The sequence below is a fragment of the Loxodonta africana genome, chromosome 4, assembly GCF_030014295.1.
Source record: "Loxodonta africana isolate mLoxAfr1 chromosome 4, mLoxAfr1.hap2, whole genome shotgun sequence".
Lineage (NCBI taxonomy): Eukaryota > Metazoa > Chordata > Mammalia > Proboscidea > Elephantidae > Loxodonta > Loxodonta africana.
Window position 1 is genome coordinate 90932920 of NC_087345.1, and position 27945 is coordinate 90960864.

The 27945-nt window shown below is 44.5% G+C and overlaps 2 protein-coding genes across 9 annotated transcripts; one reads left to right on the forward strand and one right to left on the reverse strand.

The window, feature by feature from the left end:
• Positions 1-3238: 3238 nt before the first annotated feature.
• On the forward strand, positions 3239-16309 carry CSRNP2 (cysteine and serine rich nuclear protein 2). 3 transcript variants are annotated; one of them, XM_064284229.1, is made up of 5 exons: positions 3239-3408; positions 8219-8455; positions 9559-9818; positions 13063-13359; positions 15301-16309. In XM_064284229.1, exons 2-5 carry the CDS (start codon positions 8305-8307, stop codon positions 16222-16224), a joined length of 1632 nt encoding a protein of 543 aa, XP_064140299.1. In that variant the 5' UTR covers positions 3239-3408; positions 8219-8304; the 3' UTR covers positions 16225-16309. The 3 variants fall into 3 exon arrangements, with proteins under 3 accessions (XP_064140299.1, XP_023412120.1, XP_003405495.1); XM_023556352.2 differs by having other exon boundaries at positions 3404-3518; XM_003405447.4 differs by lacking the exon at positions 3239-3408 and having other exon boundaries at positions 3621-8455.
• A 1733-nt stretch (positions 16310-18042) lies between these two features.
• Positions 18043-27907, reverse strand: LETMD1 (LETM1 domain containing 1). 6 transcript variants are annotated; one of them, XM_003405446.4, is made up of 9 exons: positions 27313-27868; positions 26569-26720; positions 24568-24683; positions 23806-23888; positions 22359-22545; positions 22137-22238; positions 21885-22037; positions 21099-21195; positions 18627-20177 (listed from the first exon to the last, which is right to left on the reverse strand). In XM_003405446.4, the coding sequence occupies exons 1-9, from the start codon at positions 27432-27434 to the stop codon at positions 20107-20109; spliced, it is 1083 nt and encodes a 360-aa protein (XP_003405494.2). In that variant the 5' UTR covers positions 27435-27868; the 3' UTR covers positions 18627-20106. The 6 variants fall into 6 exon arrangements, with proteins under 6 accessions (XP_023412143.2, XP_003405494.2, XP_023412125.2 ...); XM_023556357.2 differs by lacking the exon at positions 18627-20177 and having other exon boundaries at positions 20539-21195; positions 27313-27870; XM_023556369.2 differs by lacking the exon at positions 18627-20177 and having other exon boundaries at positions 20571-21195; positions 27806-27907.
• Between the last annotated feature and the right edge of the window lie 38 nt (positions 27908-27945).

Below are 27945 nucleotides of genomic sequence, written 5' to 3' on the forward strand. Positions count from 1 at the left end.
TTTCCAGATTTGCACATACTGGTCTCTTTCTCTTAGTGTAGAATTAGGAAAAGTAACATACAACTTCAGGGATAAATCTACAGGTTCCATATCAGAAAAGCAAATAGAATTGCTTAGAATTTCATCTTAATTCTTTTTTCTGTAAGAAGATCGGCACATAATACCCCCTCTCTCCTATTTATTTGCACCTTTCTGGAGAATGTATCCTTGTTTATCTTTTGGTGGTTAAGGGGGGGTAGTTGATACAGTGTACACTTTTTGGTCAGAGAGCCCTGCATTCAAATCCCAGATCTTGCTCTTTCTGGACATGACCTTGGAGAAAATAATCTCTGAGGCCTCAACTTTCTTATCTTAAAAAAAAAAAAGGAAAGATAATATTCAATTCATAGGGTTGTTGGGGTTAAGAGGGATGGTATGTGTTAAACACAGTTTAGCGCCTAACACCCATTCAGTTGTTCAGTAAACTCAGGATGCTGTTAACAGAGCACCTCCACGTGTAGACGTAACTGCAAGACTGATGTGTAAACACTGCCCAGGACATGAAATCTGACCTTTGGTTTTCATCTGTGGCAGCTGTTTGCAGTGCCTATTCTTTGTCCTATGTTTTTGTCTCCTATTCTGCTTTGACTTCTTTGCCCCCAAAACAAACCATCCATCCGTGATTTTTGTATTCTAAGCTGGTCCACACATATGTTGCAATGTGGTCTGGGACAAGCAGTAACATTTGGAATTGGATATCCAATGTTGTAATTATTAATGTTAATATTACTAGCATTTCTTCTCACTTTTCTTTGTAGTTTGTATTCTACTGCACTAAAGCTTCCTGGACACTTGCTGCCTGACACTTGCCTTCCATAGGCTCTGCTTAGGCTGGAGCACAATTGTAGTTATTATGGGCGAACCGTCAACACTGTAGTAACTTCCCTAGTGATCCTATCATGCCAACAAAATATGGTGAATAAGTGACTCTATGATAAATTGTTGTGATGTCTGTTAAAAGTCCAAGTATCACAGCCATGTAGTTTCAACATTTCTATTACTCTCAGATCTTTTTACTGATTCAGAGCTTGTTGCCAAATTGGATTCTGCTGTCTTCTCAAAGGATGTGCTAACCTTGGTTTGGCTATTTTCTAGTTTGGTGGCATTAACCAACAAAGCTTTGGCACTGGGGCCAGTGGTGCCCTAATTTCCATGACTCTGGGTGTTTAGGCATTTGAGACACATCCTTAGCCCACTAACCATAGCCTGTAGGGTGATTCTACAGAGTGGTCAGGGGCCTTCTCTTCCTTTTTGCCTTTTATCTGTCCAGGAAAAACAAAATCATGAATAGAACCTCTTGAACATCTGAATAGAAAACTTAGGATAAAAACAGCTAACATTTACATAGTACTAAACATTTTATAAGATGTTAACTACTTAATATTTACAAAACCCCATGAGATACAAACTATTATGTCCGTTTTACAGATCAGGAAGTTAAGGTACCGAGAAGTTATGGACTTTGCCCAAGGTCACACTGCTAGTAAGTGGAGCAGTTGAGGTTTATAATCAAGCAGTCTGGCTCCAGGGTCCATGCTCTCGATCATGAGCTCTTACCACCCCTAGATCTTAGAAGATAAGGAGATCATCAGCACAATGTACCTTAAGGATTACTTTCTGTCATCTGCTGCTTTTGCATTTTGCAGTGTTGTATCCTAGCCTCTTGGAGTCTCTGATGTCACCTGAGGGAGAGGACTGAAATTCTCGACACTTTTTCCAAACCATTCAACCTGTCTGAAACTAAAATGGTTTGGTAGCCAGCAGATCTGGCTTCATGGTTTCTTAGTGGCAGTGAAAAGTGCACCTGGCTTTGTAACAAGCCTAACCTGAGTTCAAATCCATCCATCCATTTATTCAGTAAATATGTTCTGAGCTTCTAAATGCCGAATACCAGGCTCTGTACAAACCAGTTCCTTGCTGTCATGGAATTTAGTCAAGTGAGAGAAGACTGAAAAATATATGTCAAATGGTAAATGCTAAGAAGAAATATAAGGCAAGGAGATAGAGACAGGGGAAGCACCATTTTAGAAAATGTGGTTAGGGAAGGTCTGTCGCTGAAAACGAACATTTGAGAAGATATTAAGTGAAGGAGTATGTGGTTAGCAGGTGGAAAAATGGAACTGCAAGGAGGTCTGTGAGCCAGTGGAACTGAAGCAGAGTACAAAAAAACAAACCAAACCCATTGCTGACGAGATTTCGACTCAGAGTGACCCTATAGGACAGAGTAGAACTTCCCCTAGGGTTTCCAAGGAGCGGGTGGTGGATTCGAAGTGCCGACCTTTTGGTTAGCAGCCGAGCTCTTAACCACTGCACCACCAGGGCTCCTAAGCAGAGTATGGAAGCAGAAAAATAGAAGGAAACAAGATGATAGATAGGATGGCAGGATAGCGAAGAGAGGATGCACCTAGATCCTTTAGGACTTTATAGGTGAAGGAAGATATATACTACTATTCTGAGTAGGTAAGAAACCAAGGTTGCATGGCCTTGGCTAATCTCATAAAACTTCTGACTTCTGAGTCTTCTTCCCCATCTTAAAAATGTGTTGCAAAAAAAAGGGTGGGGGGAGGGGGGGCTTGCAAAGTTGTTAAGATCAGACAATGTTAAAAAAAAAAAAAAGGATTAAAAGAAAACATCTAAATCAATCCATCATATAAGTAGACAACTAAATAATAGTTACTTGTTCGTTTTTCTCTATACCTTGCGCAGGTAGCAGCAAGTCAGGCTGCTGAAGACTAAGAATCCATGAGCTAGGAGAAGGGGGGATTGTGCTCCTTAGGCATGGGAGTGTGGCTCCATGTCCTGGAAACAGAAAAATGGGAGCGTTGGAGAATTTGTTTAGTCACTGAAGATCTGTCGCTGAGGGTCTCTCTTCCCCTTCAAAGGGCTGCAGCAGCCCCAAACTCGCTTTCCCAAGGTCGGCTGCAGCGGAGACTCCGCCTCCTGAACCAGTTCGCCGGCCGAACCTCGGCTTTGAGCCCCTGGCCGCCTCCAATTCCCGGCATGCCGCTGGACGTGGGGTTGGCACGTAGACTCCATTTCCCAGCCTGCCTCGGGGCTCGGCCAGGACGTGCCGGCGCCTATAAGAGCCGGAGCGCTGCGACCGGAGCCTATTGTTAGCCGGAGCCGGGGCGGTTCTGGGCGGCTGCTGCCAGGGGCACCCGAGTTGCCGGAGCCGCCCGCCCCCCGCCGCCTGCCGGCCGGCCTGCCCACCCGCCCTCCTTCCCCGCCCCGCCGCCCTGGGAGCTCCCCGACCATCGCCGCGGGGCCCGGGATTCGCTCTCTCCTCCCTCGTTTTCACCCGGGCTTGGGCGGCGGCGGCAGCGGGGGCGGCAGAGACCGTCACGGGAGGAGGCAGCCGCGGCGGGGCCGGTAATGGGCCTGGGGGTGCGGGGCGGAGGGTGCCGCCTCGTCCTTTTTCGGGATCGGCCCTCGGGCGGCTGTGGAGGAGTGGTCAAGCCTCGAGCCGTGCGGATGGAGGGGTCAGAAATGAGGGAGGATCGGACGGGAGCGGTCGGGGGGCGGGGAGCGAGGGCGCCGCTGGGAAGGAAGAGCTGGGAAGAGGCGTGGGAGCAGGGGGCACCGAGGACGCCGGCCGGGGCTGCGGGGGCAGCTCGGGGAAGGAGATGGGCGGCTCGGAAGTCGGCGGGATTGCGGGAGAGGGTTGTTGGGAATGGAATGGAGATGGTGTAGGATGGAGGGAAGTGAAGGAAAGGGAGGGGGAATAGAGGAAAATGTGGGAGGAGTGGTTGGGAATTTGTGAGTAGCAGGCAGGAAGGGATGAGGAGGGCTGGGTCGGGGCTGCAGACGATTGGAATGAGCGGGAAGGTTAGCAGGAATCAGAGGGAAATGGGTTCAGACCTGAAGGTTCAGCAGGCGTGTCCATTGAGGGAAACTGATGACTTGACATGTCCCTTCAGCTCCTGATGTTTCCCATTTTTCTGGCGTTGTGTGGAAAAATGGAAGCATCATTTGCCCTGGTTGCTAGCTTGATCTTTTTTTCACAGGCCCTAACATGCAGCTCACTGCCACCCATCCCTTTTAGTGCAGTGGCCTTGATTCATCCTTTTAAAGGGGTTAGAGGGGCAGTTTGACACCACAAACCATTCTTCAGTATGAAATGTTAGAAGGTATCCCCAAGAGGCACACTGTCCCCTTGTCCTGAAGTTTTCAGTTCAAGGTAAATTCGGACTTGATTCAGATTTTCCTTTCCTGACTTTCCATCTTGCACATCTCCAATGCCAGGATGTTGGTGTGTGCCAGAGTTACAAATGACTGGATGTAATGCTTCCTGCAGCATCGTGTTCCAGTTCTCCTACAAAGATCTTGTGTCCCCCATATGAAGATGGTTCAGACATGGAAAGCCAAATTCCAAACTTGTGTCAGTGAATGGGTCAAAAGAGGAATGAGGGTGTCAATGCTTTCTTTCAATACCTGGTTTAGATAGGATGTTTTCACTTCAGTGCTTAATAAATTCATGATAGTGTGATCACAAGGACACATGGATCTATGAAATTCCTAGTATTTGAAAGTTTCAATCACAGTATCTTCTAAAAGGAGAAACAGGACAAGTCATTTTATTCAGGTTTATCATAACACGCAGCAGCCAGCCTTTTTTTCTCTAACCCAGCTACTGTGGTAGCCCTGCCGATCTTGTTAGAGATTTTGGCCCCTTGACCTTTAGCAGAAGGTTGGGTTCCAATCCAGTGGAGAGGATTTCTCCTGTGAGATGTACCTTGTTTTATTATTTTGGACTCATTTAAGAGAGAGGCCTACACTACGTAAACTTTGCACGTACATGGTGCAGTCACAGATTTTTTTCCTGAGCAGTCCCTCCTTTGCTAGTCTCACATTTGCTCTTTTTTGGTGGTTGTTAGGAATCCTCATAGGCCTGAAAAAACTTAGATCTAATACTGAAATACAGATATGCTGATAGATGTATTTCGTTGGTGCCAGCTGAATGTCTTCTATATATTTGTAGACCTGAACTGTTTCATATACCTTTGGGAAATGCTTGACTAGAAACACTTGGGAAAAGACCATGAGGCATGTAGCCAGAAAGCATCAGCTGACATTTCTTTTCACTGGCATTTAAAAGCTTTTATAAAGCTTTGCATCATTTTCTCCAAAAACATTCGTTGTTTGAGTTGGTCATTTTGACAGTTAAGTGTCAGTTATGACCTGCATTTCCAGTCTCACCTTGATTATTTCTGCATGGTTTTAAATGAGTGGAGTATAACCTAGGATAAATGTATCTGTTGAACACAGACATTGATCTTTTACAAATGAATAGTTGAGAGAGGTGAGATAACTGACTTTTGTAGTTTGAAAGGAGATTAATTGATGAAGTGCAAAGTGTGAAACTTACTCTAGTTGTTGCATTGCAAAGAAAGATCTCTTCAAGCCACAGTGGCAGTGGATGGGGTTGCTCTTCTTGGTGCCCAGCTACCATCTTTATCTTAACAGGTCAAGTTCACACCAGAGAGTTGGGCAAGGAGAGCTGGGTTGAAATTTAAAGTTACATCAGTTGTCAGGACAGAGTAGTTTTTTTTGTTTTTTTGGTTATTAATAATGGGGTTCATGTCAGAGAAAGAGATGCTAACAGATCCTGAGTAGGGTGCAGATACCTAGAACAGCGGGGTCACCTTGAAAATTTTCCTAAATGCCATCTAAGTGGAATAGTTAGATTATAGGTCAATATGCACATTTTTTACACATATAGCCATAGTTTCAGCTTATTTTCTGGCAGTTTAAGGAAAATATTTTCTCCTATATTCCACACCTTTTTTTCTTCTTTCTCACCTATCCCCATCATTGCCCAGAAAGCACTATTTCAGAAGTGAAAGTGAAGAAGACAGAAAAAAGGGAGGAGGAGAATAGAAACAGCAGCCAGCAACCCTCGCTGCACCAGAGTACACAAAAAGTAACCCTAAGAGAAATGATAACCCCTGGGGGCAGCTGGGTTAAGACAGTGGAGAATTTTAGCAATAAAGATGATTTTGGACCAGATCCAAGCTCCTGTGGAACTTGAGGAAAAATACTCAAATGGAACTCACGTTCTTGGAAGCAGAGGGACACCTGAGCAAAGAACAAGAGTGTACATTTGCTTCTAGTCATAAGTCCCTGAGTGTTTCCAGCCTGAGGAAAAGGCCACTTCCTTAGTAGCAGCACTAACTGAAGCTCACTTAAAACTGAAGCCATGACTTGCACAAGCCATTTTTGAGAAAGCAGATTTTCAGCTCATTTTGATTTTTCATGTGGTTGATAAGGTATTTCTTAAGAAGGAAAATAGAACTTAAACCCCATGGTCAACATTATTATTATTATTTTTTAACCCAGCCACATAAATACTCAACTGTAAGTCCCCTCTCCCAATAATAGAATAAAATTAGAAATTCGTTAGTCAATAGATTATCTTTAAACTCAGTCTAAATCTTAACCCATAAAAATGCCCTTGGCTTCCTCTGTTCTTACCATGTCCTAGAAATGTGACCATGATAGCAGGATCAGTAACTTGAAGAACAGAACTGGTACTTTGGGCTTGTTTTTTAAATTTAATTACAATTTTTATCCAATACTCGATTATTTTTTTTCCTCCCTGACCAAATTTATTTCAGGAATGTGCTTGCCTGAGACCTATGAAGCCTGATGTTTCTTAGGTACATTTTGTTACTTGAATGCAGAATTTGATGGGATCTGGATAGATAGATTTGCGTAGGAAATATCTTCTCCAAAGTACTTATTAGGTCTGGTTGACTACGTAGAGCTGATCCAAGAGCAGGCCAATCGCTTCCAAGAAACACAGTCGAGAACAGCTCTGTAGCAGGCAGCTCTTGACACCACAGTGTATTCTGGTTAGCTGCTCTGCAGTAACGCAGCCCTGTCTTTCTGGGCAGTGTTGTTATTCCTCCTGCATAATTAGCAACTAGTGAGGTCATAGTCTGGGGAGATTCTGGCATTACTGAGGCAAAGCAAGGGAGGCTTCATACCTCATCACACGTGGCTCAAGCTCTAACAGCATTTCTGCAGAGTAGATTCATGTCCTTCCAGAACTTAAGTCCAAAGATGGAGAAGGAAAAAGATTTGTACCTTGGAAGTGGACTATCTCAAGACTCCTTGGTTGTGTTGAAAAAACTGTCTGCCATATTGATGTAATCAGAGTAAATTGTCACTTTTGCTATTTATTTTGCTGCTGCTTTTCAGAGGGCAAAGATTGTAAAGCTACCTTTTTATTGCAAAAAGGATGATGCTAGATCAGATGAGCCCTATTTTATGGAGTGGTGTGAGATTGGGAAGGATCGTGAGTTTTGAAACCAGTGCAGATTCGAATCTTCCATCCGTTCTGTAGTATCAAACTTGACGTTTTTAGGAGCCTGATGAGACACTTCATACTTGTGAAGGTCTGGTTAAAGGGCTTTCCTGGCTGCCAACGTCCTTAGAAATTCTAAAGTCGCATTTCCTGAGGTGTGTTCCAAGGATCACTTGCCCCCTAAGATACACTGGAAACAAAGGGTTCCATAATAACTGCATTCTGTGTTTTCTCCCACCCGTCACCATGTTCATTAGCATCTTTAAAGACTCTTAAGATTCTGCCTTAACAGTTTTCTAAACTGTTTTGACACAGCTGTCCTATTTCCATGTAAAAACTATTAATATCCTTGGAACTAGTGTATTTAAGGTATACACTTTGGGAAATGCCAGGCTACATTATCACTAGGAAAAATAATTGGGTCTAGTCTAGGTTTAGGCAAAGCCTAATTCTGCCTTTGATCCCCAGTCCCTCCTGCCGGTCCCTTGGAGAGACCTGGGTGGTCAGGAGAGCAGCTACTATTACCCCTGTGCTAATGAATCCACTCGACAGCCGTGGGTTTTGTTTTGTTTTTTGGTTAATGAAGCCTAGAGCCCAGCTGGCTTAGAACCAAAGGCCTTAACTCCACTGGGAAAGGTGGTGTTGCCACTCATCTCATTATCATAAGAGTGACTGAAGACTGGAGGGGCTGAGGGGAAACAAAAGGTGGGAGAATGTTGGCGGGAAGCAATAGAGAAATGACCTAGTCTCGAGACACCAGCCATCATTCATCGCTAGCTCAGGTGCTTGCTTTCTTCAGTTAGAGTGTCTGTGTAGACTTGGCAGGGGCCGGTCTTAGGACAAGAATGCTGATTCCTCTTCTCCCCTGGGCAGAATCCTAATGCGCCTGGCTAGCTGGTGGTGAGCAGGGGTTTTGGAGCCAACGTGTTGGGCTCCCCGAGGAAACCCCTTTGAAGCCAATGGATGCATTCACGGGCTCAGGTCTCAAGAGGAAGTTTGATGATGTGGATGTGGGTTCATCCGTTTCCAACTCAGATGATGAGATCTCCAGCAGTGACAGTGCTGACAGCTGCGACAGCCTCAATCCTCCGACAACTGCCAGCTTCACACGTGAGTGAGCTGCTCCCTTCCTCCCTGTGCCCAAGCATCAGAGCCCAGGTTGCAACTCTGGAGATAGCTTCTTCTGCCCAGCTGGGGGATTTGGCTTTAATCATAATCTTTCCTACTCTTAGCACAACCTTGTTCTTTGGAAGACTTTGTTGCTCTGATATCAAGGCTTAAGTCCATTTATTCTAGCTGATTTTACTTGTGCAGAATGAGTTGAATTATGTTGAAGAAGAAGGTGTTTGGTACTCTACTTTTTCCAACCAGAGTCCCAGAAAATTGTAGCTCTAGCAGGACATAAATGCTTACTCCCTGGACAACTGGAGTCTGGGATAAATCCAAACTTATTAATTCTTATGGGCCAATTAGTTCTTGGAAAGAACATCTGATACTATGGGTCAGGGGTTGTCCATGGGCCAAATCTGGCCTGTGGCCTGTTTTTGTAAATAAAGTTTTATTGGAACAGGGCCACGTTCATTTGTTTACATATTGTCTATGATTGCTTTCGCACTACGTGATAGAGTAGGTACAACAGAGACCTATGGCCTGCAAAACCTAAAATATTTACTACCTGGCCCTTTACAAAAAAAGTTTGCTGACCCCAGCTATGGATCAATACTGTCTAGTAGAATTTTCTGTTACGATAGAAATGTTCTGTATCTACACTGTCCAGTACTGTAGCCACTAGTCATATGTGGCTTTCGAGCATTTGAAATGTGGTTAGGATGAGTGAAGAACTGAATTTTTATTTCATTTTAATTAATATAAATTTAAATTGCTACATGTGGTTAGCAGCTGCTGTATTGGACAGTGTAGCTATAGATTGTTATATCCTGAAAAGATTACTTAGAGCTCCTCTTCCCAGCTGATGTCTAAAAATAGATTTTGTGGTCATCTGCTTAGGTAAAGTCAGTCTAGAGGCAGTGGTTTGGACCAGATTTTCAAGGTCCCTTCCAACTGTGCATTTATGATTTGAAAATAAGAAAGGTCTCTAGGAATAGGGAGCCCATTTGGAACAGAAGAGTTGGGAATCTAGGTGGATGAGAAAGAGCGAGGTTCCCAATCAGTCCATCTCTGGGTTAATAACACTGCCCTGTGCTCCTTCTCAGCCACATCCATCCTGAAGCGGCAGAAGCAGCTGCGGCGGAAGAATGTGCGCTTTGACCAGGTGACTGTATACTACTTTGCCCGGCGCCAGGGTTTCACCAGTGTGCCCAGCCAGGGTGGCAGCTCTCTGGGCATGGCTCAGCGTCATAACTCTGTACGCAGCTACACGCTCTGTGAGTTTGCCCAAGAGCAGGAGGTGAACCATCGGGAGATTCTTCGTGAGCACCTGAAGGAGGAGAAACTCCATGCCAAGAAGATGAAGGTGCCTAAGGGGTCTAGGATCGGGTGCTTCTCCTGTGCCAAGATGAAGTGGGAAACTATCTAGGTCTATTGTTTTTTTTTTTTCTAACTGTGGTAAATGTATAGGTAACAAAACATCTGCCGATTCAACAGTCTTCACGTTAGGTCCATTGATTCTTGGTCTTATGGTTTGCTTGGCACGTAGAGATTCCTATTGAGACTCCAAATCTTTCTAATGAGGACTCTCAGATTTGCAATCAGATCCCAGTCTGAGGCTTTTTCTTAAATTTAAGATGCGAATACCTGGAGGCGTGCAAGTCTGCCACCCCTGGAGCCTGAGGAAGCAGGGTTTCACTTACTTGTCAAATGACTGTCCACTGCCCTGATGAATGAAACAGGTTTTGGATCTTTTACTTTCTCTGAAGGAGTCCTTGGATTTCTATAACCTGTTGCTCCTAGGTCATAGTTTTCTAGATGTGACAGCAGCTTACCAGATCATTACTTAGAATTGTATGGTACTCTGCCTTCATCTGGTACAGCACCAGCTTGAAGAGTTTAGGAGGTGAAACGGGCAGGGAGAAGACCATCTCAGGTGAGTCTTTATAGCCACCCATTCACTATTGTACCACTGTTTGGTGCTCCACAGCCATAGTTTCCACCAGTCCTCAAAAATTTCCCCCAGAGTTTTTGTTTCCACATTTCGAGAGCGCTGCTTTAGGCCTGGCCGAGTTTCTTTTGGGCCCAAAATATGCTGGCCCATATGAAAAGAGGTGGCTGCATTATATCCAGTGTCTTGGGTGAAATCCTATTAAAACATACCCGAATGTCATAGGGTTAGAGAAGTAGAGGCAGAGGATGTAGGCTGACCAGATCTTATTCCTTTCTCCCTTTGAGAGTTCTGTGTTCCCTCAGCCGACTCCTAAAGCCTTACACCTGTTTTTCTAACTAGGATGACATTCAAACTTCTCTTCCTTCTGTCTGAAGAATTCCATCACTGACCCCCATCACCTTCCTGCTGCTATGGCAACAGCTGGGCAGATAAGCTGGGCAATGGAGGCTTTCTTCCCTCTCCTGAAAAGGAACCTCTCATCTCCTAAATCTTGTAGAGGACTGACCTGTCAAAACAGGAGACTGTCCTATTCTGTGGCCCCCATTGTAGGAGTTCTAGGTGCAAAGCCAGGCAAACCCAAGACTGCGTTACAGGATTCCTATTTTAGCAGATTTAGTGAGCAGTAGGAGTGGTGGCATTTTAGACATATTTATATGTCGAGAAAACCCTTACTTTGCTCTTCCCCCTCAGGCCCAGTTTACTCTTTTCTTAGAAATTTTTCCTATCTTAAGCATTCCGTAGAGGAGGCTTGTTATTATTGTTAGTTGCCAATCCTGACTCATGGCAATCCCGTGTGTGCAGAGTAGAACTGCTCTCTAGGGTTTTCAAGGCTGTGGCCTTTTGGAAGCAGATTGCCAGGCCTTATGTCCCAGGCGCCTCTGGATTGGTTTGAACCGCTAACCTTTCAGTTAGTAGTTCTATGCTTAACTGTTTCCGCCACCCAGGGACTCCTAGAGGGGAGGCAGTTGGTCTCAAAAACATATATTTGGCATTCGGTTTCAGAAATATATATTTGGCATCTCTCATATGCCATCTAATGCTTGCTTTCCTTTTGGGCTGCCATTACCAATAGCTCTTTGGTGCTTTGCAACTAATATTGTATTTTTTATATTTTGGCCTTTTACTCACATAGAATTCGTTATTATGAATGGTGTGAATTGGGAATTTAACTGTATTTCTTTTCAAAGAATATCCAGTTGTCCCAACACCATTTAATGGCTGGGAGACTCTTCCCGCAGTGATTTAAAAGGCCTGCTCTATCAAGATGTATTGAATTCTCGTATATACATGAGTTGTTTTCTGTTGCATCTCTGGTCTCTCTCCTTTAAGAGGATAGGAGGAGGGAGGGTGATTAGGAGGACGTCAACACTGGTGACGTGTAGACAGGAACAACCCCAAGGTCTACGGAAAGGCCCCTGGTACTTGGCCTAACAGGTACAGATAAGGGAACCCCAGAAACTCCATTTCACTTCTCTCATTTCTCCACCACCTGCCCTGCCCTGGCCCCCCAAAAAACCCCAAACTGCAACCTGGTCTGCAGCTTCTCATGCAGGTTATTGCATCACATCTCTCCCCGTGCTCCTTCACCAGCACTACTCTGTGGTTCTGATGACAGAAACCAAAACCTCCGTTACTGGCTTGCACACTGTTAGCAGCTTCCAGAGCCCCAGGGATTATGAGGCCTCATTTTCTTTCCTCGAATTCTCCTGTGAGTTTTCAACTATTCAGCCACAGATTCTCTTCAACCTGTCTTTCCTTTAAGACTCCCTTTCCTGGCTCTCTAGCCGTCTTAGAACCCAGATTTTTGCTTGTAAATAGTATGTATACTCAGTGTTATATATACCACTGTACCTCAGATACAGCTTTTCTTTGGAATCAAGTTAAAAAAGGATTGGAAAGAAGGAATACATTTCTTCTGGGGCCCTGGGTTAGAAGCAAGGGCTTTGATTGCTGTTAATAATTGGCTTATTTTTCCTCCTCCCAGTAAAACGAGGCTTCTCTGTGTATGCACAGGTAATTGTTCACGCTGTGGGGATTCGGGTTCATTGAAGACCTGGTGTCCTTGTTCTATACTTTAATGTGCCATTTTTCCCAGAAGGTGGTTTTGGGTTCAATGAGAGTACAAGTTAAAGGGTGTTTTGCAAGGTTATCTTGTATAAAAACCCTTTAACTTGCATCCAAGGAATATCCAGCCACTGATAGACCTCTTCGTCTGCGTTAAGAGGGCAAGGGAGCCTAAGATAAGGGAAATGGCTCTGGAAATGAGTCCAAATCTGGATGGGAAGATGAAGCAGGGGTTTGAGAAACTTGCACCCAAAGTTTGATGTCCTTTGTGTTGATGCGGTAGTATTAAAGAGTTACATCAGGCTTTCTGTTTTGGGCTTTATGCTGTTGACTTTTACAGTATACAATATGTTATATGTATGTGTGGCTATTTAATTAAACTTAAGTAAAATTTAAAACTCTGTCCCTCAATTGTACTAGCCAAATTTCAGGTAGTTAACAGTCACACGTAGCTAATGGCTACTTTATTGGACTGTGCAGACGTTTCCATCACCACAGAAAGTTCTGCTGGACAGTGCTGCTCTAGATACTCTCTGTGAAGATGCTTGTGCTGGTAATGCTCAAGAGGCTAACCTTTCCTGTCCCTTGGCAGCTGACCAAGAATGGGACAGTGGAGTCGGTGGAGGCCGATGGGCTGACCCTGGATGATGTTTCAGATGAGGATATAGATGTGGAAAACGTGGAGGTGGATGATTACTTCTTCCTGCAGCCTCTGCCCACCAAACGGCGACGGGCCCTGCTGCGGGCTTCTGGGGTCCACCGCATTGATGCTGAAGAGAAGCAAGAGCTACGAGCCATCCGCCTCTCACGGGAAGAGTGTGGTTGTGACTGTCGACTGTACTGTGACCCAGAAGCGTGTGCCTGCAGTCAGGCTGGGATTAAATGCCAGGTCAGTCCAGGTTGGCCTGAGATGGTATATCTCCACTAGTGTTAGGGGGTTGTGGTGTGCCAGTGAGCATGGGAGGCTGCCCATCCAGGGATGGATTCCCCGTAACGGTGAACACTCCCCAGTTCCACAAGCCTCCTCCATCAACACAGCAAGCAAGCATTATAGGATTCTCAGGCTGTGGGGATATCTGTTATCTTAGTTGTGTTTCACACCTCAGGTGATAGGAAGCCACTGTCAGCAGATGAACTGGGATTAGTATGTTTAACGTTTAGTGGCTGTTCCTTCAATACTGACTGACTCCTTGAGGTAATGAGGTGAGTGTTCTGTCTGCAAACAATTACAGTACCACTACACCAAATTTGTAAAAGCCAAAATAGTTTTCAGGTCCTATAGTTCAGGTTCATGGAATCTCAGAGTAGTACAAACAGTTAACATGATCGGCTGCTAACTGAAACGTTGGCGGTTTGAGTTCATCCAGAGGTACCTCGGAAGAAAAGTCTGGCAGTCTACTTCCAAAAAACTGACCATTGAAAACCATATGGAGAATGGGGAAGGAACAACTCAAAAAGAGTGAGAACGGTTGCACAACTCAAAAAATGTAATCAGTGTCACTGAACTGTACATGTAGACACTTGAATTGGTGTATGTTTTCACTATGTGTATTCCCAATAACAAAATAAATTATAAAACAAAAAATTTAATAAAAACAAAATCCTATGGAGCATGGTTCTACTCTGACAAACGTAGATTGCCATGAGTCAGAACTGACAGCAACTGGTCTTTATAATTTGAATTTGTACTTGGCCTGGTAGGGGCTTAAATCCAGTGTCCTGAAAGATAGAAAGCATCTTCTCCTTGCTGGCCTTCTGACAAGTCAGTTTGGGGGAGCCATTTCAATTAGAAGCAGGAGTACCATCCTAAAGGCTGAAACTCATATACTGAGGATGTGTCTTAGAGAAGGACGCTGAGTCTTTGCAGGTGAATTTAGCCTAACCAGCCTTTTCTTCCTTATTTTTAGATAGGTAACAGATAGCTGTAGTCAATCTGGCCAAACAGGCTTTTCAGACTGAAGTCCCATAATGAGTCAGTCCGTTGTACACAGACCTAAGAGCTGATAGCTCTGGAGTGGGGAGTTCTGCAAGCTGACATTGTAGGAAGACATTGTGTATTTGTATATGCTTATTTGCTTACTTGGGTTTTTAATGTTTTATTTTTTGGTATGTGTGTTTTTCGTCCTTTTGGGAGTCCAAAAGGGAGATAAAGAGGTAGAAAGCATTTCCCTTCTTGATATTCCTGGTCTGTAAGCTAATTATCTTGGTAACTGCTTTAGAACTAGACTGGCCTGGTCAGCCCTCAGCGAGGAATAAAGCATGTTGGCTGTTTACTTTGTTTGAACCTTCACTTTAGCACCTTAGCAAGCTAAGGCAGTTTTGCTCAGTTTCCCCCAGAACGTATTGCTTTGGAGTAGCATGATCTTCCAGACCCTTTCCCATGCCTGTGACTGCAGAAGGCATTAGGCTTGGGCCCCAGCCTTTTGTTCCATCTCAGTAAACCAGGTGAGTTCTGGAAAGGTCTCTGAGGTACTTAAATCAACTGTATTGTCAGCATTCAGAAAGATGGTATCTCTGGACTTTTTAACCGGAAGGGCTCTTTGATAGTTTTTGCCCACCTTTTTAGAAAAGGAAACAAAACCCTAGAAAGATAAATAGCTTTCTTGGGGATCACACTACTAATTAATAGCTGAGCTGGAATTGAAATATAAGTGGTCTAATAACTCATCTAGTGCCGTTAGCTCACACTGTATGTTTTGTTTCGAATTGGTTGCTTCTTGTAGGAAGACCTCAAGTTGCAACTGCCTTTATTTGCCAGCTCATGTCTCCTATCTCCATTGTTAGATGTGTTGGTCTCATCTTGAGTCAACTCCCTTGTCCCCTCCCTCAGGTGGATCGCATGTCCTTTCCATGTGGTTGCTCCCGGGACGGCTGTGGGAACATGGCAGGGCGCATTGAATTTAATCCAATCCGAGTCCGGACTCATTACCTGCACACCATCATGAAGCTGGAGCTAGAGAGCAAGCGGCAGGTGAGCCGCCCACCAGCCCCAGACGAGGAGCCCTCACCCACCGCCAGTTGCAGCCTGCCAGGAGCACAGGGCTCTGAAACACAGGACTTCCAGGAGTTCATTGCTGAGAACGAGACAGCAGTGATGCACCTTCAGAGTGCGGAGGAACTGGAGCGGCTCAAGGCAGAGGAAGACTCCAGTGGCTCGAGTGCCAGCCTAGACTCCAGTATAGAGAGCCTGGGGGTGTGCATCCTGGAGGAGCCCCTGGCTGTTCCCGAAGAGCTGTGCCCAGGCCTCACAGCCCCGATTCTCATCCAGGCTCAGCTGCCCCCAGGCTCCTCTGTCCTGTGTTTTGCTGAGAACTCAGACCACCCAACTGCCTCAACGGTGAACAACCCGTCCTACTTGAACAGTGGGCCCCTGGTCTATTATCAGGTGGAGCAGAGGCCAGTCTTGGGGGTGAAAGGAGAGCCTGGTACAGAAGAGGCCCCACCCTCTTTCCCCAAGGAGAAGGATCTGAGTGTCTTCTCTCTCCCTGTTACCTCACTGGTGGCTTGCAGCCCCACAGACCCAGCTGCCCTCTGTAAATCAGAGGTGGGGAAAACACCCACTCTAGAAGCGCTGTTGCCTGAAGATTGTAACCCTGAGGAGCCTGAGAATGACGACTTCCACCCCTCATGGTCCCCCTCAACCCTCCCCTTCCGTGTGGACAGTGAAGAGGGCTGTGGGGTGGAGAAGACCTCCCAGCAGAGTGAGGACCGGCCCCCGGAGGACTCTGCACTAGAACTCCCTCTGACAGTGTGATGCGGAATGGAGTCTGCCTCTTACCCATTCTCTATTTATTCCCTTATTTTATCTAACGCCATTTCAAAACAAAACTGTAGAAGCAGCTGCTGCTCCCATGTTATTTTATTTGGGTCTGTGGGGAGCGGGTGGGAAAGGATTGTTTGTTACAAGTATTTTTTAAAAGGGAAACAGAACCAAGGAGACCACCCCCAGCTTTGATCTGGGTGTAGGGTCCTGGGCAGAGGAGGCTGCATAGTGCCGAATACTGAGCTTTCTGGGCCATTGGAACAAAGAACTAGGATCTCACAGGAGAAGTTGGGTAATTCAAGCAGCTATTCTTTATGCAGGGACCATAACACAAGAATTTGAACATGGCAAAGCCCCTTCTCTCCTGAGCTCCAGACAGGGTACAACCTCATTTCTCAGTTATTACTCTGCTATCCCATTTTGGTGTATCATTATAATACAATTGGAAATGACAAAAAATTGAATCTGGAGATAAGGGGGTGGAAGGGTATCTGTATAAAACCTCCAGGATTTATGAAAATTTAACCTGCCCTTCCCCTCCCCCCTTTCTGGTAACTAAGTTAATGTTTGCCATGTTTACTTTTCTCTGACCTGTTCCCCACACTGGGGTTCCTGGTCTATAACCTGAATTGCTTCTTTCACAGGTTCTTAGGTACTAGAATTAAACCTGTCTATTCGTCCTTTCCCCCGATCCTTTTTCCTTTGGAGAACAGGAGCTAGACTGATACAGATGTGGTGTAAAGAGTCTGCATCTTCTCTAACACTAGCTCTGTCAGGCAGCTTTAGGTTGAAGCTCACACATCCCATGGGAGGCTTATATGGAGCATTAAACTATATCCAAAGGAGGCAGCAGGAATAGGCTGCTGTCTGGGAAGAAGATGGCTTTATTTGTGCCACGCCTGCCTTTTCAGCCAGGTTTTTCCCCTCTTTGAGAGATCTGAGCTTTAATGGACTATAGGATGTGGCAGTCAAGGTCACCAACTAGTTTTTTTTTTCCTCTATCTACCCTCCTCATCCTTCTTAGATGTACGGGGTTAGAGAGTCCTCACACTATTCCAGCTCACCCCCCAAGAACTATAGCTGTTTAGTGGACCCCTCTGCCTTGATGACAGATAAAAATTGGAGGCTGAACCAGTTCCCAAATGCCACATCCAACCCGCTGGAGGACACAAGTTCTGAAAACCACCTTTGAAGTCTGTAGAATAGGACTTGAATTCAGTTCTTACCTCTGTTGGAGGGATATGGTTCCTTTTCCTCTTAGGTCCAGTTTATATTGCAGGATGTGCTCCATCAGATACCACTGAATTCTGTTTTATCAGCAAAGTTACCTTGCCTGTTCTGAGTGGGCGCAGTAGGGAGCAAAACAGTATTATCACCCTTCACAGTGCGCTTCACTTCTGGTTTACCAACCAGGAAGGAAAACGTGGAAAACTTTTTTTTTTTGGTTGGCGGGAATAACTGTTCCTACTTATCTTGCTCATGAAGTGTTTTTTTGTGGGATATTAAGGCCCTGGTGCCTTAGAACAACCTTCATGTATGTGGCAGCATTTCATCTATAAAATCCCTATACCCCGAGCCTGAAAGGCGTGGTACTTAATAGAGATACATCTCATAAGCCATTCTGCTTCTCTGTTCCTGTTTTTGTTTGGAGGGATGTTCTTAAGTATATAGGTCCTTATCTCTGCCCCCCCCCCCGCCCTTACAAAACAGTTGACAGTCCCTGAGATCTAGATACTACCTTGAACTGAGCTATACTCCCCCATCTTAGCCTGGTACCCTCCACTACAAGACTGGAGCTTAACTGGGAATTTAGTTAACTCTTTTTTTTTTAGGGAGAAAGGCATCTTCTCTGAAAGTCCCTCCTCAGGAAGGCTCCCGCTTCATCTAGGAAAGTGGATTCCGGCTGCTCAGTGAGAGACAATAGCCTTTGGGATCAAGCTGTAATTACTAAACCCATTCCCAACCCATAAGATAGTTGATTTTTCTGAAAAACTACTTTCTTAAATCAAATCCATCCCTTTATTAACTATAATTCTGACTCACACTGATTCCAAGCTTCTGAATGCTAAATACTAACATTTAGCAGTAACTATCTTGTTGAGCAAAAGGCCTTTTCTAAACCTAGTGCATCTCATTTCTGGTGCTATCTGAGTTGGACAGGAGACTTATAGTTCATGGTTGCTAGGAAGCTAGCCCTCTGATCACAGAAGCAGATAGCTTCAGTCCTGGTCCGTCTAGGCCTAGATAAAAGAAATGACTTTGCAACTCCTATTATTTTCCAATTTCCTTTCTCACATAATGTACACAGGTAGTATTTTCAATGTGAATCCAAAGCTTGTCTGGTTCTCTGAAAAAAAAATTTTTTTTTGCCTTTAGGTCCTTTTCATTGTGATAATGCTGTATTTAAAGAGAATATTTAAATGTAATATTAAAGAAATATTCAAAAGGATGGTTTGTTATTCTTTTTCTTGGCAGGCCACAACTCAGGTACTTGTTAGAGAAAGGATGCTTCTTCAGCTCTGTATATAAAAGTAATTGGGCCAGTTAGGGATTAATGTTAACAATAAAAACATTTTAAGATGGGAAAATACAGTATTCTCTTTGGAACATCAAGAGCTCTTCAGCTGAAGCAGGTCTCACTCCTGCCCCGTTGAAAGTTAATTCCATTAACTTCAAATCTACGAAATTCTCTATTCCTATTAGGACATCTTAAGATGCCCATCAAGAGGAACAGCTTCAAATCAGTTTCTTCATAACTGCTATCCCCTTGGAAGGTTCTATTTCAACCAGCTGTCTCCCCATTAGTTAGGTTATGTCAGTCTTGCAAAAGGAGCCTTAGCAAAATGATTAGTGTGTGCGTAAGTAATTTCCAGCAACTAGTTTCAGTCAGTCTTTACTTGGGTTTAAAGACAGTGCTTCATGCATTTACAGTAAGTTACTACAAGTCACTGGTGTACACAGACAAATGCTGAACCTAACTTTCTATCTCGATGCTGACCTCCCCTGGCCTCCCCAGGTGGGCAGTAATTAGTACCTTACAGAACTGGATCCATGGCTCAAAGAAGGCAGCCACTGCCAGGTACAGCTGGATCACTGCAACACAGCAGAGGGAGCAAAGAGTTTAAGATCCACAGGGGCTGTCCTACAGCCCGGAAGTTAAGACACGGGGAACGAAGGCTGTAAACGCTGGAGAAGGGGTCAAGCAGCACTTGTGCTTCCTTTTATCTTTTCTGTTAAACTGTTCCCAGAAGTTGTTTCTTTGTTTTTTAAGTTAAGGTCAACTTTAAAGGTCAAAGGATTTGAAAAGGAAAGGGAATGGTTAGTCCATGCCAATGAGAACAAAATAAAATCCCTACTTTTGGTCATACCATGAGGAGAGTATCAAAGTACATGCATACATGTAAGTGCTCCAGTTTAACCAGTGCGGCTCCCACCAGCCAGAAATTATCTTTACCTCCCCCGCCCCCCGGCCCATAAAAAAAAATAAATAAACACAGCTATAAGAATATGGCAGTGGATGGGTCCTAGGTCAGATAAGAACTCCCAGCTGGGGCACCAACTCACTTCCTAGGACCTGAAATTTACACGTCACAGTAAAAGCCCAGTATGCAGCTGTCACCAACTCTGGCCAATTGTGAGGGAGTTAGGATGACACCTCACGTGGCCACCCCTGATGAGAGGGTTTGTTTCAGCTCTCGCTAAGGGGAATGTTGGTAGCCCTCCTATGGGTACCACACTGAGGGCTGTGGCACCTGCTCCGTAGGCTCCCACACAGCTAACAGTACACACAGGCTCTGCTGATTAGTGCCATTTGGTCTCATGCTGCTGTTATTACGTTGACTGCAGGACAACGCCGTCTACGCCACGGTTCGCTCAGTGCCTCTTCCTGATGTAGTTGGTGGAAAACAGGACCACGCTGTGCAGCAAGAGGGACAGCTCAGCTTCTGAAAACATCAATATCAGTGGTTTGGCCAGGGAACGATCTGCCTTCTGAGTGCCTTGGAATACAGGGCTTGATACTGGAGGCAGGACGCCAAGTGCAGGGAGGTGTAGCATTAAGAGCTTATTGTTCTCAGAGCTCTCCTGCCTTGTTCCAGCCTCTGCACGCATGCTTTCCTTTCCTTCTACTATATGTTCAGATTAACCCATTCTCTATTTCTTGATTCTGATGTAAAGGCAGCAGAAAACTCAGATGGTAATGGCACTAACCACCCTGTTACCTTGGGATTCTTCTGGTAGAAGCCTGTGCTCTGGGGACATTTCTCAGCTCCAAGGAGACTGGTAGGCCTCTCCTAATACCCAAAGGCCTAGAAAACATTGAGACCCAGCCAAAAGTGGCAAACAGGAGACCCACAGGCCCTCACATACTGTTTTGTTTAGCCAGTAGAGTGCTTTTCTTTTGTTTTGAATTCGCATGCCTTTCAATCAATGCTTCTCAACTGTGGCAATTCTGCCCCGCAGGGGACTTCTGGCAACATCTGGAGACATTTTTGGTTGTCATAACTGGGGGTGAGGAGGTGCTACTGGCATCTAGTGGGTAGAGGTCAGGGATGCTGCTAAACATCCTGTAATGTGTGACCAGCCCCGCAAAACGTCAGGAGTAACAAGGTTGAGGAACTGCTTTAGACTAGCATGCACTCACTCTCATGGCCCCACAGGGCCTACTACTCCCTCTTGTCTTGCACAGTCTCCTTCATTAACTGCCTAGCCCCTGTAGGCATGTGGGTTTGTACTGCTTCAATTAGAAACATGTTAGGTAAGGGTCTGACAAGTACTCAAAGGTTAGACCACTACCCCTAACAATCTTAGAACAGAATGCAGTAATGGTTTGGATTTCAGTGGCATAACCATGGGATTTGTCTTACCTTTTAGGCTGCAGGAAATCTGCAGCCATTCTCCCAGCCAAATTCGGCATCTGTCTTCAGCAATATGGGTAGAATTCAGGCCACGGAGATAACAAGCCTATACCACCCAGAAGAGAAACAGTCAATACTCACAGGGTGGGTATGCTAAAGAAGTAAAAACCCATAAATAATCCTAAATCTCCTTTAAATAAGTTGTTGCTGTTGTGTGCCATCACGTAGGTTCCAACTCATAACAACCTTACAGCAACCCTACAGAACAGAGTAAACCTGCCCCATAGGGCTTCCTAGGCTGAAATCTTTACAGGAGTAGACCATCAGGTCTTTTCTCCCTCAGAACAGCTAGTGGGTTCAAATCACAGACCTTTCAGTTAGCAGCAGAGCACTTAACCACTGGGCCACCAGGGCTCCTTTTAAATAAGTTACACACTTTAAGTAAGTTAAATCTCATCCACTTTGACCGTGACAGTTTGGGCAGGTTTCAGTTTCTCTTCATTGTGCTCAAGGAAGAGTCCATGAACTGGTGATGGACAAGATGACACGGAAAGAGGTTTATATAATCTAAAACAATTGGCCTAGAGTGTAGTATCTTTGGTTTTTGAAGTGCCAGAAAAAAAGAAACATAAACTAAGTCTTTCCCACTAGTTAAGTGGACTGAAAAAAGACATAGAAATGAGTTGAGAGAATAGAGTTGGAGCTTTGATACAACAAACAAGACAAAGAGCCCAGCTCCAGTACGCTCAAAAGCCCACCAGGGGTTGACAGTCAATGTTGCAATCGAGCTCTTACCGACTTCACTTCTTGAGCAGTCAGCTCACCAATCCCCAGCTTTGCCAAAGCTTTGTCCAGTTGATGAATCACAGTGGTATGATTCTTCAAACGGCTTCTCAACAAGAAAGGAGGCAGGTGAGGTGTGAGAAGCATAGCCCGGCTCAAGACTTTCTGTAACACAACAGAGATAAAGTCAACATCTATTACTTCAACCAAAGATCTGAAGCAAGGTGAGGCTGTGTGGAAAACAGAAGGCCTCAAAGTACTCACCAACTGCAAAGCCTGGAGATGGTTCATGCCCAGAGGATGGTTAGAGAAACACTCTCTCAGAACCAGGATATCATTTACTGCTGGCTGAGTACCATGCTGTGTCTTGAAAGAGGTGAGAGATTGGTAGACATTAGGAATGTCCTGACTAGCCCTCTCTCCTAGTTCAGTGCAACTGGATCTAATAAGATCCCTAGTTTATAGGAAGGGTCACCTGGGGACTACCTTGCTGCACAGCTCTGTCAGATGCCACCGGAGTCCTGCATCAGAAATGACAGGGATAGTCCTTTCCAAACAAGTAAGGACTTCTGGATGGGACTGCTTCCGGAGAGCATGATAGATATCTAAGAAAACAGTTTGTTGCTTTGGGGTCCAGAAGTGTCGGATCAGTAGTTGCCTAGGAAATAGGTACCTACAGGAAAAGGAATCACAAAGTCACTTGCAGAAATAGGCATCTTTCAAAGACAGCTAAGAAAGCATTTGGCAGACATGAATACTAGGAAGAAGAGATAGAGACATTATTTCCCTACCTCACTGTTCTTTCTGAGTGAGTCTCAGACCAAAATTTAAAGATACACAGAAGCACAATTTCAAACAGCACTACTGACGTATGTGAAAAGAAGCAGTGGTAGAATGGCCTGGCATGCAGCAATCACATAAAATAAAATGTGAAGAACTTTGGACAAAGTTGAACAAAGTTGCAGATAGAGCTAGACACCGTATGTGATGTTGACAACTTCACACCGTAGCATAGTCCTTAATGTGTACACAGTATAGAAGAGGTAATAAATTTACATGTCTACATGTATGCTGTTTCTATAACATGGCCACAAATTCTTTGACACACCTCTCATTGAGAGATGAGGTCTATATTCCTTTTTTTCAATCTGGATGACTGCTTCAACCAATGGAAAAGAACAGAAGTGATTCTATGTGACACCCAAGGGTTGGTTTATAAAAGGCCAGGCAGCTTCTGCCTCATTTGCTGGAGTACTCACTCTGGAACCCCAAGCTACCATGTAAGAAGTCCCACTACCCTGAGGCTGCCATATTAAGGGGGCCACATGTAGATACTCCAGGTGACAATTCCAGTCTTCCGGTCATCCCCATCAAGGCAGACCTTGGACTAGTCCATTCACCAACTATACCACTGAAGGACCTCTGTCAACGCCACACGGAACAGAAAAATCAATCATCTACGGAGTTCTGCCCAAATCCCTGACCCACAAATCATGAAAAGGGTAGTTGTTTTAAGCTATAAGCTATACGGTTGTTTGTTATACACTGATAGATAACTGCAACAACATAAAATGAATATAACATACATTTTTTTTCCTGAACAAAAATTTGTCCCAAATAAACATGCCTCCTGGGATTGGGTTGCTGTCTCCAGGAATGACGGAGTAGGTCATCATCTTATTTCACGCCACACAGGGGCAGTTAAGAGAAAGGGAGAGTCTAGGCCACCTACAGCTGTGATGCATCTCAGTTACCCCAGTGTTATGGAGTGGCTTTCGTGAACCTTGGGATAATGAGAAGATTGGAGCAGGAAGTTTGATAACTTCTGCCTAGCTTCTGAAATGGAAAGCTCTTCTTAAAATAACTTCTCATTAAAGAAAAAAAAAAAACTATATATCTTCAAGATGCTGGGGAGACAGAAGTCTGTACTCACATTAGCAAGAAGACCAGGTAGTTGGCAAAGGGTGGAATGGAAATGATACCCAGGAAAAGACACTTGGCAACATCTCGGCGGAACTAAGCAGAATAAAACACAGACACAGTTTTAACCCAGTAAGTTCTGAACGTAACGGACAATCCCTCCATCCCACTGTGCAGTCATCTTCCATCACAGCCCAGAAAAGATCAAGATGATTCCCATCTACCTCTGTACGGTAAGTTCCTTGAGGACCAAACCTGTTGCCATTGAGATGATTCCAATTCATAGCAACTATATAGGACAGAGTGGAACTCCCCCTTGGGGTTTCCAAGGAGTAGCTGGTGGATTCGAACTGCCAACTTTTTGGTTAGCAGCCGTAGCTCTTAACTACTGTGCTGTCAGGGCTCCTTCTTGAGAAGAGAGCTTCTGATTTGTTTACTTTTGTATCCCGGATAATGTCTAGTTCCAGGCCTGACATTATACCAAATCCCTCAGTGATTTCTTCTTGATATTCAGAATGGATCCACCAAATACTACTTTCAGTAGGATTTTAGTGTTCACACCTCTTATTCAGAAAGTGTGCCAGAAACTTTCTTGAAGCTTTGCTATGGAGGGCTGACAAATAATCTGATGCCCTCATTCAGTTCAATACTTGGATCTCAAGGCAAAGGGCAAAAGTTTGATCAGTGGTGAACAAGAGAAATAAAAAAATTGAGATCCTGGTTAATTTTATTTACATCACCATGAACTTCCAGCTATCTGTCCCCTAGCCCATACCTGTCTCAAATGCTCCATCTCCCGGTATGAAAGTTGATGAAACTTTATATTGTGCTTCAACATATTTGTCTTTATTCTTCTAGCTTTTTTGGCATCAGCCCATAACATCCGCAATCCTGCCTCATTAAAGTAGAGCACAGAGTGTGATGTTATCCCAGTTTGAATCTTAACACAGCTTCCTACTCCACGTTCACCCACATGTACACTTGTCCCTCTCTAAGCCTAAATAAAAGCTTCAAAGTAGGTAACTTGAAACTCTTAGGAGTCCAACCTGTATCTCTTTTCTCATCTCCCTCCTACCCCCACAGCACATCACCTCTCTTCCACCCAAGCTGGCTTCTGTGATCTACTTTGGAATGGTCTCCCTTTTCTGGTTCATTAATCATTTCCTTTTCAAAAATCAAGATTCAAAGCTTTCTACAAGACCAAAAGAGCAGCTCCTGTCCATGCAGGAAGAGAAGGCAGGAAGGAACAGGAACTGGACGAATGGTCACAGGAACCCCAGAGTAGAAAGGGGGAGCGTGCTATCACATTGTGGGGATTGCAACCAATGTCACAAAACAATATGTGTATAAATTTTTGAATGAGAAATTAACATGAGCTGTAAACTTTCACCTAAAGCACAATTAAAAAAAAAAAAAAAAAAGATTTAAAGCTCCCTACCCCCAAGAAGTCTTGCTCAATTAACCCTATGTATTCCCTGGCCAGATATCATTAACTCACCTCCTCTCTGGAACACCTTTATAATTACTGTAATTCATTATATTTCTAAGATATATTTTTAATTGTCATTCTATGATAATGCTTATATTTATCTAACACTTTAGTTTTTAAAAATGCTTTCATATTTATGAATGAAATGATATGATGAATAGATTGACGTAAAAAAAAATCCAGGAGAAGGCAGGCATATAGATGAAATAAGATCGGTGGCCAAGAGTTGATACTTACTGAAGTGAGGTTAAGTATATGGAAGTTTACTATACTATTCTCTCTCCTTTCATGTATGTTTAAAATTTTTCCATAATAAAAGTTAAACCAACCAGAATGTTTTCAATTGATTTTCCAATTCTATCCTGATTACATGGTAGACATAAGGGTAGACAAAGCAGGTATTTTTATCTCCATTTTACAGAAGAGGATAAGCAATTTGTACAAGTCCATGAAGCTAGTAATAATGATCATAACACTCAGAATTTATAATGCGGTAGTTTATTGTAACTTTTTTTTTTTTTTAGGATTATAAGTATAAAGTATAATAATTACCAAAAACTAACACTTATTGAATGCTTACTACAGATCAGATCCTAAGTATTTTACATGCATGTATTTACTTATTAAATTTAATTAATTAATATAGCTTATTTAATCTTTACAACCATGCTGTCAATAGGTAGGTTCTATTATTATCCCCATTTTACAGATAATAAAGCCAAAAGACAGAGAGGTTAAGTAACTAGTCCAATCACACAACCAGTAAGGACAAGCTGGCATTTGAACCCAGGCACTTTGGCTATAAAAAGTGGACACTTGACACTATACCATCTCCTAGTAACTGGCAGAGACATTCAGAAACCAAGTATACGAAGCACTATTTCCACCACAGCATGCTACCTAGAATAGGTTTGTGACAAGCATTAGACCACATTTCCTTATGAGCCAAGTCCACTGATACATCACAGGACAGGTCTGTGCAGCCATTGATCCTGCTCTTGTGCATGACAAAGAATTTTTACTATACTCAGGTGTGCAGTTAAGAAAAGTTAAGCGCAAGAATATCTCCCCACCCCTAGGTGTTTCAGCAGTTGTTTCCCCTTTCTAGAAACATCCTCAAGAAGTGCTGATGTATAAGGATTAGTTTACTATTCTAGTATTTAAGAAAAAGAAGATATCCCAGCTCTCGTCCCCAAAGCAGAACCTGCAAACAGTCCTATTTATTGTAACTCACCAATAATGCCAAAAAGCTGATTCAAGGAATTTCTGTTTTAGTTTTGTTTTTACCTTTCGTGAAGATTGTGTACAGGACATAGAAGCGAGGGAAATTACGGTCCAAGAAACGATGGTATTTCTCATTAACCGCTTTTGTCTTGGTCGCCATGTAAGAGATCATGCTCTTCACATCCACCTTTGGAGAGAGATGAAGCTTTGAAGACCTACAAGGAACATCAAAGAGACTATCTGGGAACCAGGCCTGGAAGCCCCCTCACACCTCCGGTCCTAGTATTAAACATCAGCCTCGAAGAGTGCAGGCCAACACCTGAAACTTCTGAAATCCAGGGAAGGTCTTGGGGTCAAGGAGAGATAAGCAATCAAACTGAGGAAGGTGGATCCAGGCAGAAAAAGCCCACGATATATAAGATGCCAGGCAGGAAGGGATGTGAGGTAGTGATATGAGTCTGGACAGAGTGCAAGGAACGAGGGACAATTTGTGCGACAGGTTAAGACCGATGAGAGATGTGAGCGAGGTAGCAGCGGTAAAACCCGAGGTGAGAAAGCGAGGCTTAAAATTTGAGCTCAGGACGCGCGGGGAATTCAGTGTGGGGCACTGAAAATTAGAAGTGGTCAGGAAGCCGAGTCATTGTCGGGGGCCGGGGTGTGAATCCCGAGCACAAGAACAAAAACGCAGGGGCGGGGGCACGGGACCCTAAGAGTTACGATGGGGGCTCAGAGACAGCATGCAAGCAAGGGTCAGCCACTGGAAGAGCCTGGACGTCAAAAATGCTTTTCTCTTTCCAGGTCCCTCACCAAGGGGCCCCCGAGACTAGACTACAGCGACCAAGTTGCAGTCTCCGAGTGACAAAAGGTCCAGGGGTGACCGCTGAGCCCCACACAGCTGCCCGAGCCAGACACACTCCGGAAAGCGCCATGTTAACAGAGAGGGAGGGGGAGACAAGAGGTCCTCAGGTCAAAACTCACTGTAGGTCGCGTTCGTTCGAAGACGCATGCGCCTTCCCTGAGCGCTGATTGGTAGCCATAGGCCGCCACTGTCCAGTCGAGGGACGGACTCAAAAGCTGAGTGCGGAAGGAGGAACAAGATTGGACACAACCACAACTTCCTGGTTTAAAGACCCGGAAGTGGACTATCCCCGATGGAGTGACGGCAAATGCAGTAACTGGGTTTGTAATCCTGAGGACGTCTTACCCCTGAGGAGCCTAGTGAACCCCAGCGATTCCCTAAGGCCACAGGACTCCTCAACACCGCCCTTTCTGTCTACCTGTACCCCGGATGTCGTTTTACCTTAGGTTCCAGATGTCAGTGTGGCAGTGCCTCGGGCGGCCAGTGGCGCCTCCGAGGGCTGGGAGGACCCGCCGCGCCCTCTAGTGGTGGCGGCCGGACTAGGCCGGGAACTGTCCGCTTTCCAGTCATAGCCTGGGGGC

Coding starts and splice junctions, on each gene's coding strand:
- LETMD1 (XM_023556357.2), bottom strand. CDS start 27,434: ATGGCGCTTTCCGGAGTGTGTCTGGCTCGGGCAGCTGTGTGGGGCTCA. Junction 24,684..26,568: donor GTACACAATCTTCACGAAAG/GTAAAAACAAAA, acceptor TTAATGAGGCAG/GATTGCGGATGTTATGGGCT. Junction 22,038..22,136: donor ATCTCCAGGCTTTGCAGTTG/GTGAGTACTTTG, acceptor GTTGTGTTACAG/AAAGTCTTGAGCCGGGCTAT.
- CSRNP2 (XM_064284229.1), top strand. CDS start 8,305: ATGGATGCATTCACGGGCTCAGGTCTCAAGAGGAAGTTTGATGATGTG. Junction 8,456..9,558: donor GACAACTGCCAGCTTCACAC/GTGAGTGAGCTG, acceptor GCTCCTTCTCAG/CCACATCCATCCTGAAGCGG. Junction 9,819..13,062: donor TCCATGCCAAGAAGATGAAG/GTGCCTAAGGGG, acceptor GTCCCTTGGCAG/CTGACCAAGAATGGGACAGT.